Source organism: Eleutherodactylus coqui, chromosome 10 (assembly GCF_035609145.1).
Source record: "Eleutherodactylus coqui strain aEleCoq1 chromosome 10, aEleCoq1.hap1, whole genome shotgun sequence".
Taxonomy (NCBI): Eukaryota; Metazoa; Chordata; class Amphibia; order Anura; family Eleutherodactylidae; genus Eleutherodactylus; species Eleutherodactylus coqui.
In genome coordinates, this window is record NC_089846.1 from 118,560,576 (window position 1) to 118,573,546 (window position 12,971).

Sequence of the window (12,971 nt, forward strand, 5' to 3'; positions counted from 1 at the left end):
TTAAATGTATTTGCGGATGCACTACGGATCCTAAGCTCCTATAGAGATGAATGGAGCCAGATCCGCGGTAAAATGGAGCATGCTGCGATTGATTATCCGCGCGTGGCATCCTCAAATCATTCAAAATCAAATCCGCATGACTTAAATGAAGTGCGGATACCCGATGCATCTCAATGGGTGGCTAGATCTGCGGATGACCCGCGCTGATTCAATTAATATAAAATTCGCTCGTGGACATTAGACCTTAGGCCCAATGCCCATCGACGGATTATCGCTGCGGAATTCGTGGTCAGACGCCCGCCACAAATTTTGCAGCAATTTCTATCCATAGACATGTAATGGTAAACGATTTTCCCCTGCCCACGAGCGGAAATCAGCTTGGACGGCGTCCATTGCTTTCAAAGGAAGCCGTCCATCCCGCGATACTTCCGCTGTGAGCACTGCGGAAGTACCGAGAGAAACCGGTACACCCTGGTCCTTAAGGGGTTAAGGACATGGCCTATTTTGGCCATGAAGATGCAACAATTTTGGGGGGATTTTCATTTCCACTTTTCAACATGACCCTATTAAGGCTTGCTTTTGCACGGGGTTTTCATTAGTACAAGTTTTGGATCTATATCATGGATTCTAAAACTTTAACTAATTTTTTGGGAGGGCAGGGCAAAAAAAACACAAATTGGGCCATAGTTGGTTTTTTACAGCAGTAATCATAAAGCATAAATGACATCATGATTTTTTCTGTGCGTTGGTACAATTACCACAATACCAAATTATTTGCTTATTTTTTTGGCCTCATGTCCATGCCCGCACCGACTCCCCATGCAGAATCCCGCAGCAGGTCCCTTCTGCGCCGCACACACGAGGCCAAGAAATTAGATTATACTCCCCTGTCCGGATGCTGTGGGTCTCCCTTCCGTCGCAGCTGGATCTTTTTTCTTCGGCCCGGCGGATGTGCTTGACATGCCAGTAGTGTGCCACTTGCATGCGCCGGGCATGTCTTTTTTTTTTTTGTTACCGCCTGCTTTCTTGCAGTCCCACACAAATACAGCCGCGGGACTGGATGGCGTCCGGGTGGGAAAACCGCACGAAATGGAGCATGCTGCGGGTGTTTTCCCACATGTGTGATCCGCGTGACTGAAAATCATTCCTATCTGGTGTAAAAAAAAAATATATATATACTCACCTTATTGAATGGCCGAGCGCTGCCTGTGATTGGCTGAGCGCTGTGACCAATCACAGGCAATAATTATAACATTCAATGAATGGCTGAGCGCTGCCTGTGATTGGCTGAGCACACGGGACGGCAAATCCGGTGCTGTGGCGCAGATTCGCTGGCCGCAGCATGTTCATTTTTTTTCTTCTTCCACTGTGGCCGCGCTCTCCTCCACTAAGTGGCGCGGGTTTTGAAGCAGCGCTTCTCCCAGTAGATCTCGCGGTTTTTCGCTGCGGCCAAACCGCAAGATTTCTGCCGGGATTCCGGTATGTGTGAACCCAGCCTAGGGGAGGGGGTCCTGCGCCAACGAGCTTACATACTACAGATAGTGGGGGGGATACAGAAGGTAGAGGGCAGCATGGCGGGCGGAAGATGTGCGAGGTGGAGAGTGAGGGATGTTATACACATAAGCAATGGCGCAAACGTTTTTGTATAGTGTTTCGCGCTGCCTATTCAGCACTGCGCTAAACGCTGTACGACGCTTCCATTCATTTCTATGGGGCTGCTCACACAAGCGTCTCCAGCAGCAATGCGCGCTCTATGTTTGCCCGTTTTCAGCCGTGTGTCGCCCATTGAAGTGACCGGACATTTCACAGCGCTAGCTGCACGACCTAAAAAAAATCAATATTCACCTAGCTGGCGCCGCCCGGGTCCGTGCTGCTGCTCTTAGGGCACGTATCAGCGTCAACAGACCCCGCCTCCAGCATGTAATCACTGGGAAGCACTTACGCTCCTCCGGCGCGTGTGAAGCGCACGAGAATCGTAATTTCACAGAAGTGATGCGAGGCGTCTTTAAGGGACAATCCCCCGACATCTGCGTGAATGACGCACGCCGGCCAGCGCGGTACCAGACGCAGATCCTCGCCCAATATCCGGCCAGCGCGGTACCAGACGGAGATCCTCGCCCAATATCCGGCCAGCGCGGTACCAGACGGAGATCCTCGCCCAATATCCGGCCAGCGCGGTACCAGACGGAGATCCTCGCCCAATATCCGGCCAGCGCGGTACCAGACGGAGATCCTCGCCCAATATCCGGCCAGCGCGGTACCAGACGGAGATCCTCGCCCAATATCCGGCCAGCGCGGTACCAGACGGAGATCCTCGCCCAATATCCGGCCAGCGCGGTACCAGACGGAGATCCTCGCCCAATATCCGGCCAGCGCGGTACCAGACGGAGATCCTCGCCCAATATCCGGCCAGCGCGGTACCAGACGGAGATCCTCGCCCAATATCCGGCCAGCGCGGTACCAGACGGAGATCCTCGCCCAATATCCGGCCAGCGCGGTACCAGACGGAGATCCTCGCCCAATATCCGGCCAGCGCGGTACCAGACGGAGATCCTCGCCCAATATCCGGCCAGCGCGGTACCAGACGGAGATCCTCGCCCAATAACCGGCCAGCGCGGTACCAGACGGAGATCCAGCGCGGTACCAGACGGAGATCCTCGCCCAATATCCGGCCAGCGCGGTATTAGACGGAGATCCTCGCCCAATATCCGGCCAGCGCGGTATTAGACGGAGATCCTCGCCCAATATCCGGCCAGCGCGGTATTAGACGGAGATCCTCGCCCAATATCCGCCCAGCGCGGTATTAGACGGAGATCCTCGCCCAATATCCGGCCAGCGCGGTACCAGACGGAGATCCTCGCCCAATATCCGGCCAGCGCGGTACCAGACGGAGATCCTCGCCCAATATCCGGCCAGCGCGGTACCAGACGGAGATCCTCGCCCAATATCCGGCCAGCGCGGTACCAGACGGAGATCCTCGCCCAATATCCGGCCAGCGCGGTACCAGACGGAGATCCTCGCCCAATATCCGGCCAGCGCGGTACCAGACGGAGATCCTCGCCCAATATCCGGCCAGCGCGGTACCAGACGGAGATCCTCGCCCAATAACCGGCCAGCGCGGTACCAGACGGAGATCCAGCGCGGTACCAGACGGAGATCCTCGCCCAATATCCGGCCAGCGCGGTATTAGACGGAGATCCTCGCCCAATATCCGGCCCGCGCGGTATTAGACGGAGATCCTCGCCCAATATCCGGCCAGCGCGGTATTAGACGGAGATCCTCGCCCAATATCCGCCCAGCGCGGTATTAGACGGAGATCCTCGCCCAATATCCGGCCAGCGCGGTACCAGACGGAGATCCTCGCCCAATATCCGGCCAGCGCGGTACCACACGGAGATCCTCGCCCAATATCCGGCCAGCGCGGTACCAGACGGAGATCCTCGCCCAATATCCGGCCAGCGCGGTACCAGACGGAGATCCTCGCCCAATATCCGGCCAGCGCGGTACCAGACGGAGATCCTCGCCCAATATCCGGCCAGCGCGGTACCAGACGGAGATCCTCGCCCAATATCCGGCCAGCGCGGTACCAGACGGAGATCCTCGCCCAATATCCGGCCAGCGTGGTATTAGAGGGAGATCCTCGCCCAATATCGCGCTCGCCGGTGTGAATCCAGTCGTATACCGCCAATGTGGGCGATTTCTGGTGTGACCGCGCCAATCACGGATCTGCTGTATAAACTCGCTCCCTGCAGTAATCGGCGGCCGCCTATCCTTCACGATAACCGCCCCTCTATGGAAGGAGCCGAGGACACCCGGTCCCTCCCGGGGTGAGGAGGACACGTGACCGCGCTGAGCCCCACTATATATAGCCGGCCATGTGATCGGCGTGTCCCCGGCCTCCATACACCGCGCCGGCCCGGAGACCGTGCACACAGCGCCGCTAGTGCTGAGCCGCCTCCCGTCAGCGCTGGGCGGGGACTGAGAGCTCCCCCTCCCGCCGCCGGAGAGAATCACACCGCCGCTCACTGTCTGCCCTGCGGCCGCGGCTGGGTGTTCCCTGCGAGCAGCACACAATTCGGCGGCCTCTCGGCGATCAGGATGGCACGGCTCGGCTTCAGCATGATGGTCTCCCTGGCGGTGGCGGTCTTGGCGTGGAGCGGTAAGTGGCGCTGCTGGTACCTACGGTCGGACGGGAGACACAATGGGCCGGGCTGCCGTGCAGATGCTGTGTGCTCCCCGCGGGGCTCTGTGCGCTGGAGGTGCGGCATATGGATGTGTATACAGGAGCGGGGGGTCTCAGGTGTGCCCGCACCTCTTCATAGCCTGCTGGGGAAGACATGATGCCTTTCTATACTATAGATGGGCATCATGTGTTATATACATAATATACTATAGATAGTGTGTGTGTGTGTGTGTGTGTGTATGTATGTGTATTAGATGGGCATCATGTATTGCATATATACTATAGATGGGCATCATGTGTTATATACATAATAAATGTACTATAGATAGGGTGCGTGTATGTATGTGTATCTAGATGGGCATCATGTATTTTGTGTGTGTGTGTGTATATATACTATAGATGGGCATTGTGTGCGTGCGTATATATCGTATATATTATAGATGGGCATCACGTATTGCGCACATATATAATGTACTATATTATAGATATATTTAGATGGGCATCCTGTATTGCATATATGTAATAAACAATGCCTAGCTATAGTATATGTATCATGTATTATATGTACTATAGATATGCATAATGTAGTCCATATATAATTTCTCTTTTACCGGTGATGGCTGTATCTATTCCGGTGCATCCATATATCTACTAGCATGTTATAAAGTACAGGCTTTCTCTGGGCGCCTATACTATTAAGGCCTCATGCCCACGGGCGGACATCTGATTTGCAGAATCCCCAAATCAAGCTGCCCATAGGGATACATGAAATAAAGCAGGCGGATTTGATTTGCGGACCTTTTAGTCCGCAGAAAACAAATCGCATCATGCTCAGTCTCGGTGTGGATCCCGCACGGATGGCTTTCATTGAAGTCAATGGATCCACTGCCCGTCCGCAATTGCATTGTGAACCGGCCGCGAATTCCGTAGGAAAGTAGCACTTAAAAAAAAAACAAATCTAACTCGCTCAGCATGCAGAATCTGATCCGCCCGTAGACATGAGACCTAATTGTCAGAATTACAATTCCCCCCCCCCCCCCCCCCCCCCCAGAAGTTGTCGGAATCTAATGTAACTCCTCTGTGATCTTAACATTGTTATAAGTGATTACATATCAGAGCAAAGGGAGGATTTGTTGCAGAAAACTGACCCCTTGAATGGATCCTCTAGTACCCTGTTGTACCACCTCTAGCTTGGATACAAGATGTGATACAGGCAGGCATGGAGGCTTTAGTACCCTGTTGTACCGCCTTATGCTTGGATACAAGATGTGACAGCGTGGGCATGGAGGCTCTAGTACCCTGTTGAACCATCTCTAGCTTGGATACAAGATGTGATACAGCGGGCATGGAGGCTCTAGTATCTTGTTGTACCGCCTCTAGCTTGGATACAAGACGTGGCCAGGGGGAGAGGCAGGCCCAAAGCCTAGAATCCTTCCACACGCGCACACAGTTTGCCACTCTGGCTGCCTGTTGATGTTGTGCTGTTTCTCAGGTAGGCTGGCGGGGTGTGTGATATAGATACCGGTATATTGAATACAGTGGATGCTGTGGGATCACAGTATGTCTATACATGTACAGTGACAATATCCCAAATGTAGCCCGACTGGGAGGGAGGAACACCAATAATTCTCCTTTATTAGCAGCCACCTTTCTATGTATCAGCTGTTCTCATAGTAATTTGGAACATTGTATAACTTTTTATTGCATCTTTTGTATATAAAGTGACTGTCAGGAAAGCACTGGGGCAGCCATCACTAAGATCCTAGTTTATTCTTAAATATGAGTCCCAGTTTTCGTGATAACTTACAAGTGGAGCGCCCCTCGGGGTCTGTGGTGTGAAGTTCCTCGATGGCTCTGTGCGTTCTGAGTTTATCCTAAGTAGAGTTTAATGTTAATGTCCTTTTTATTATTGATGCGGAGGGGGCAGGTGATGTGCATGCCACCTACCCAGATGTTCCCAAATCCATTCAATGTGTCCAGATGGCATTGTAATAACTGCTGAGTGTGCCATTATCATGCTAAGTGCATTGGCAGCTGGGTGAATGCCCGTGTGGCATGGAGTTTGATGCACTGAAAGGTGTTCTGCAGGTGTCTATAGATAGAGCTGGCATAACACAGCGCACAGTGTATACTGTTACTGCGGGACCACAGTGTATATCAGGTGTGCCCTGTTGTAGGAGTCCTAGGCAGACGATGCCCAGCAAAGCTCAGCCAGCGGCACCATTGGTCCTCATTGTTATGTGTAGACGGGGCTCTGCCTTGTATTTTGGAAGTTTGTTTTGACACTTGTATCACTGTTAGTCCTGTTTGTAGCACATTGCCATGAATGAGGACTATCTTTATTTTTAGAGAAACATTCAGATTAAGGTCTCATTAACGCAGTCGTGTTTTCAGCACTTATTACGGCTCCCCCCCCCCCTCCCGCTGATTCACAGTTGCGTATATACATTGCGTTTAATACATGTCGTGTGATCAGAGCTCTATGTGCATGATCCCAGCACTGCAAGGCAACAGTGCTAACTACTGAGCCACCATCAAACTCCCATGGAGTAACTATTGATGATCTCTCCTGGGGATACGTCATCAGTAGTTAAAGTAAGTCCAAGACTTTACTAATTTTGAACTTTTTTTTAGTGGCATAGAAAGCACTAATAATTGATCTGCCGATGCTACAAGGTTGCCTAGTATGGAGCCGGCGTGCGGCTGTTGTGAAGACTCCGCTGCTGTTTGGAGATGTCCCCCTTAAAGGAGCGATCACAGGGGTTGTAAAAATATGCTATGGATAAATCTGTACCAAAATCCGCATGTCTTTCATATGCATTCTGGTGCGATGTATCGGTGTTTGTATTTTCTATCCTGGGTGAAGGCATTCCGTTTGTGGTGAAGATACATCTGTGGATACGGATTCCGAAGAAGATGCCACTTTTTTTTTCTTGCAAATCTCGCGTCAGTTTTGTGTTGCGAGACGCAGGAATATGATCTCCGTTCTTTTAAATGGACTTATTCACATAAGTTTTTTTTGATGCAAGGTTCCCTTAGAACGCATCGTCCATCGTTTCCAGCGGGACCTTAAGATCTTGCATGGTGTTCTGGCATGGCATGTGATGTTTGCCATTGACATCAGTGGGAACCATGTGCGAAACGCGCCTGAGGATTGCAGCTTCACAGAAGTGAGATGTTTTTTTAATCAAAAAGTTTCACAAAAACACCGGTTGGCAAGCGCGATACCGGGCAGAGTTTCTCAGCCTGATGCCGCCCCCGCCCGTGTGAATGCAGCCTTACACTAGCACTGACGAGCAGTGTTTTTCTGTTCGGCTCCATCCTTGCAGATGAACGGCAAAAGCGAACTCCCAGACGGAACCGATTGGCTATAATGAATTCTCTTCTGCAGTCTGAGATTTTCGTGTAAATGGGCAGCAGAGGCTCCGAATGAGGTCTGCACAGAATTGGGCAAAAATACCCGTATATGCTCCTGTATTAAGTCAAAGGCACTGTGTAAGGTGCAGTAGAGGGCTCGGATGACTATGGAACCTCTATTATGGCCCATACTAAGGATGCCTTCACATTGGCAATAAAATTGCGCATATTTCCCGTGATGTGAGTGAGTGATAACGCATAATTATAAAACCAATGGTTTTGTTCCCATTTGTGACTTTTTCTCTCGTGCGATGTGTGAAAAAAAAAATCACAGCATGTCCTTTCTTTTTGCACCATCTCCCACTGTTATTAATGGGGCTGGCAGTGGCAGCAGCAGCGCTGGCCCCATTAGAGGCAATGGGAGAACTCCATGATCCTCAGCCGTGGCAGGGGAATCCCTATCAGTCATGGCTGGAGGGATTCCCTGCAGTGATGCAAGGGGGTTTCACATGTTTTGCAAAGGAGATATTGGGCTGTGAATCGCGGCCCGATATCGCCCTCACCAGTGTGAAGGAGCCCTAAGAGCCACAGACTGGCCTTGCTTCTGAGGCTTTGGGCTCCCCTCCTGTGTGGCTTAAACCCGGTCACATAAAGCATGAGTCGCAGGGTTTAGAGGGGTACGGGGGGGGGGGGGGCTCTTGTACAGAGCACCAAGTAGGTGTAAGTGGTAAAGTAGGTATACATATTGGAGATGGTACAGTGTGGGCTGCCCCCAATCCCAGCATTGGGGTACAAGGGCGCCTCACACGGGCCAGTGGGATATTAGTCTGAGAAACTCGGACCGATTTCAAAATCGTAAACGTGTTATTACAATGCGTTTTGCAAGAAAATTGTATCACTGCACGTGCGACTTTGATGCACGGGAAAATTGCATGTGCGCAAATGGTAAAAAACGGACACACTCCACACATCTGTGAATTTTGCATTTACATGCAAGTGGGATGTGTGGTTGTGTGTTTTTTATTTTATTTTTTTAATTTTTTTAATCATCTAAGAAATCTCATGTAAACTAACACATGAAATCAATGGGTTATTTTCCTATGAGCGCCGTCCATATCGCAATCGGACAAAACTGTTGTGGGAATATAGTTCACATGGATACATCCCAAGAAAAAAATCCCTTGCCCATAACTTTCAATTACACCGCTAAAGTTAAATGAAAGCTGCGCTGTCATTGGCTGCCATTGGCAACAAACAGATTTTTTATTTTTTTTTCCCGTTCTAGACTGCTTACATAGTGGATTGCCGGGTTATTTTTCTGTGGCCCATCCTGTATTTTCTCCTATTTGTTCGCCAGGGTCTTGTTATACTTTTGGCCACCCAGCTTTCTACAGCTAAAATGCACTGGAATTCTGTGGGCTCCTTTACACGGGCACCAGCTTATTTCAGTCGGTGACTATGCAGAGTGTTCACAGAACAAGAAACTTGGATTCCTTGCGTTTTTTGGCCCCCCTTGGTTCGTTTTGGGTTTTTTTTGTAAATCTAATTGATGTAAGTTTCCTATATTTTTGCACTGGTCGTTCACTTTTCTGGCCTGCTTCTGTGTAGAATTGCACCAAAATAGGACCTGCTGCAAAAATTGAGTAAAGTATGTGAATGAATCAAGTGAAATCATTGCGTTTTATTCACTTTGTGTTACGTCAATAATATAAAGTCTATTTACACCCGGGTTAATAAGCCCTTACCTGTATAACCTCCCAAACCGTGGCTATTTGCCGATACGAGTAGGGTCCCATATTGCTGAATCCCACCCACAACAGCCAGCGGTGGGGAGATTTTGCATATAAAAAGGCCATATTGGTAAAAGCTGCAGCCATTGGTCACCATACTCAAACTACTAATGACCACTTGTAAGTATGTGAGTGATTCTCACAGCCCCACCCCCTGGTGACATCACAGCTCTGCCCCTCTGGTGACATCACAGCCACACCCCTGGCACCTTTATGGCAGGTCTTAACACACTGATAATACAACTAAGCTGTTATTATGTCAGACACAACTTGGCATTCCTGACAGGAGTCGCTGACCTATTGTCACCACAGAGATCCAGTGGGCTGAAGAACGTGTGGTGACATCACTGCTGTGGGCGGAGCCATTCTGGAGTTTGGTAGTACTGTATACTGGATAAGCTGACAATACGGGACCTGTGATGTCACCGTCATGTGATCACCGGTGTGGGGGTCAGGGATCACATGACCAGGGGCTCATTACTGTATTCTAGGAGCTGTGTGCAGTCAGCATAAATGTAGTAGAGCTGCGAGTGGCTGTTTGTCCAATGTGCTGTGCGAGTAATGTGTGTAGTCAGCATGGATGTATGTCGTGTATTAGAGCTGTGTTTGTGACGCGCACGTCATGTAGCAGAGCCGAGTGTGTAATCTGCTCATGTACTGTGGCACAGCCGTGTCTGTCACTCACATATAATGTAGCGGAGCTGTATTTGTACTATGCACGTGTCATGTCTGTCAGGAACATGTCATGTACAACAGCTGTGTGTCTCACACGCCCATGTACCAAGCTGTGTGTGACGTGCATGTAGCAGAGCTGTGTGGCGCATTGCACTACCACAAAGACTAGTACTATAATTTCCTAATAAGTAATAGTGGAAGGGGCCGCTGGTTTCTTAGGAAAACCGTTAATCCCCTTTTACATGGGTCAGCCGTTGGATGCCGAAGCACCTGACATCCGTTCAGCTATGATCTTTCTTTCCTATGCTTTTACAAAGGAGGATCATTGCTTGGTGAATGGGGGTGAAGCGCGCCGGATATCGTTCCAGCCTGCCGCTGGTTATCGTTTCGGCCCGCCTGCCTTCATTCATTCACAGTAGATGAACGACAGCTGGTTTACAACGGCGGACAACTATTTTTTTTTTTTTTTTTTTTTTTATGGTCTGCGCAATTATCGTTCAAATCGCTCCATGTAACAAGTGATTGGCATGATGATCCTCCTGTGTTTAGTGTCTTTACACTTGTGGCCAATGTGACATGTGTGTATGTAGGTGAGGCTGGCGTGTGGGGTTGTTGTCTGACATGCAGCGAGGTGGACAGACGCCTACATTTCGTTATTGTCTCCACACATGGAGAAATCTGTTGCATCAACATTTGTTTTGTTCTCCGCAAACAGATAGCTAATCCTTCCGAGACTGAATAGCATTGGGATTATGGAGTAACCGTATCAGTTTATCTGCGGCTGGGGCTCCAGATCTGGGTTTGTGGAATTATGTTATTAGATGGGATCTCCATAATCTGCAGTGTGCGTTGCATCGCCATGCCGTTAGATTACTTCTCTTGGGGATGATACTTTGACACGGTGGATCACTTGTATAAAAAGTAGCATTATGTTTGCTGCTGATCTTCTAACTTGGCACATGTTGTGATAACTGTATGACTGCAGGTGCCTTTACAGCAGTATTCGTCACTGGCATTAAAGGGGTTGTCTCGCGGCAGCAAGTGGGGTTATACACTTCTGTATGGCCATATTAATGCACTTTGTAATATACATCGTGCATTAATTATGAGCCATACAGAAGTTATTCACTTACCTGCTCCGTTGCTAGCGTCCCCTTCGCCATGGTGCCGTCTAATTTCGCTTTCTTCTGGCGTTTTTAGACGCGCTTGCGCAGTCCGGTCTTCTTCCTGGTGAATGGGGCCGCTCGTGCCGGAGAGCTGGTCCTCGTAGCTCCGCCCCGTCACGTGTGCCAATTCCAGCCAATCAGGAGGCTGGAATTGGCAATGGACCGCACAGAGCCCACGGTGCACCATGGGAAAGGACCCGCGGTGCATCGTGGGTGAAGATCCCGGCGGCCATCTTGGTGAAGGAAGACGTCGCAGAGCGGGGGTTCGGGTAAGTAATATGTATTTTTTTTATTTTTTTAACACATCCATTGGGGTTGTCCTGCGCCAAACGGGGGGCCTATGGGGAAAAAAAAAACGTTTCGGCGCGAGACAACCCCTTTAACTTCCACACTGCCAACTTTTTTTTTTTTTTCTTCCCCTGTGTGGTTTTAAAGTAAAGGGGGAAAAAAGAAAAAAGTTGCATTTGTGGTATTGTGAAATTTCAAGCTGCATTTTACAAATGGGTCTAAATCCTGACCAAGCCGTAAACCGTGCCAACTTTTCGTTCCACTTTTGCAAACTGTCATGCGTGGCACAGATGGCACTAAATACTGGCACAGCTGGGTTAGAAATATATTACATAACAGGATAGAAGGCCATTTGGTGGAAAGTGTGCAAATATACTGATGTGAGTTCAGTTGAAACAAACTTGTGTGTCGGTAAGGTAGTTGCGAAACGGCATGCGTAAGGCTGCTTCCACATCTCCGGTGGGGATTTTGTTTTCCTCTTCCATTCAGGGAGCAGGAAAGGGGAATCTCCTGGCTGAACAGGACTGAACGGACCCCATTGACTATAATGAAGACTGCTCTGTTTTCGCTCAGCTGCCAGGCACTTTATCAGAAAAAAAGGGCAGGCTTGAGGCGCTCATCCCTGGGTCTCCAGACAAGAACACGGCCGTTGTCTGTACCCAAACTAAACCTGGATTTATTGCCGAAGACAACCCAGTTCCACTCCTCAGTAGGCTAGATCCATCGATCACGACATCACTGCAAGCAAAGGCGATGGTGGGGGTCAATGACCCTACAAGTAATGGGCACCATAGGACCCAATGTCCTTCAGCCAAGTGCCTGGAAATGGTTCTGGCAGGCATAGGGGTGTAATGATGGTGCCACCGGTCTCTGGATGGCTGACAATGAAACAGTTGGAGCTGGTCGAGAATGTTTAGACGATCCTCTATTGGTTGTCGGCCGATGACGTCCTGAGCCCGGTCACCACGAGTGCCCTCACACATCCACTGGACCCAACACCCCCTAACAGTCTGGAGAGCATGGCTCAAGTGGCGGCAATTCGTAAAAACAACCATCCAGTTTCTCAAACTGTTAACTGGGCAACATTTCTTGCATTGTGTAGTAGAGGCATTTTCTGGTCAACCAGCTCTACACAAGCGGTCAGGGTACTGGTGTACCTTGATGCCACTGGAAACTAGGGGTTTGACAGGAGGAATGCCCTTGTCACAGCCCTAGCTCCCGATTGGCTCAATGCTTGAAGGTGCTGGGAGCTTGTGGATATAGTTTTGTCTGCCATTCCCAGTTAGGGTGAGGGGTTATTTTTCCTATTCAGCTTAGCCTATTGGCTGTTACATGGCATCATTTACAGTGATTACGCTAAGCCTAACCGGAAAAGTAACCCCTCATCCTAACCGTGAACGGCAGACAAAACTACATCTCTACGCTTCAGCTATCAGTCACTGCTCGCTGCGGCCCGTCCTGCCGCTGCCTCTGTGGTCCTTGCCGGTCGCCGGCTGTGTGCTGTGCGGTTCA

At 50.0% G+C, this 12,971-nt stretch overlaps 1 protein-coding gene across 3 annotated transcripts in view; it reads left to right on the forward strand.

Moving 5' to 3' along the window:
- The first annotated feature begins 3,914 nt into the window (after positions 1 to 3,914).
- The window catches only part of CD99L2 (CD99 molecule like 2), a 73,622-nt gene continuing 64,565 nt past the window's right edge, over positions 3,915 to 12,971 (forward strand). For 2 of the 3 annotated variants that reach the window (XM_066581779.1, XM_066581780.1), the window contains exon 1: positions 3,915 to 4,159. In XM_066581779.1, coding sequence (XP_066437876.1) covers positions 4,099 to 4,159 — 61 coding nt within the window. In that variant the 5' untranslated portion in view covers positions 3,915 to 4,098. The remainder of the gene's footprint in view (positions 4,160 to 12,971) is intronic. The other variant, XM_066581778.1, reaches the window with a different exon arrangement.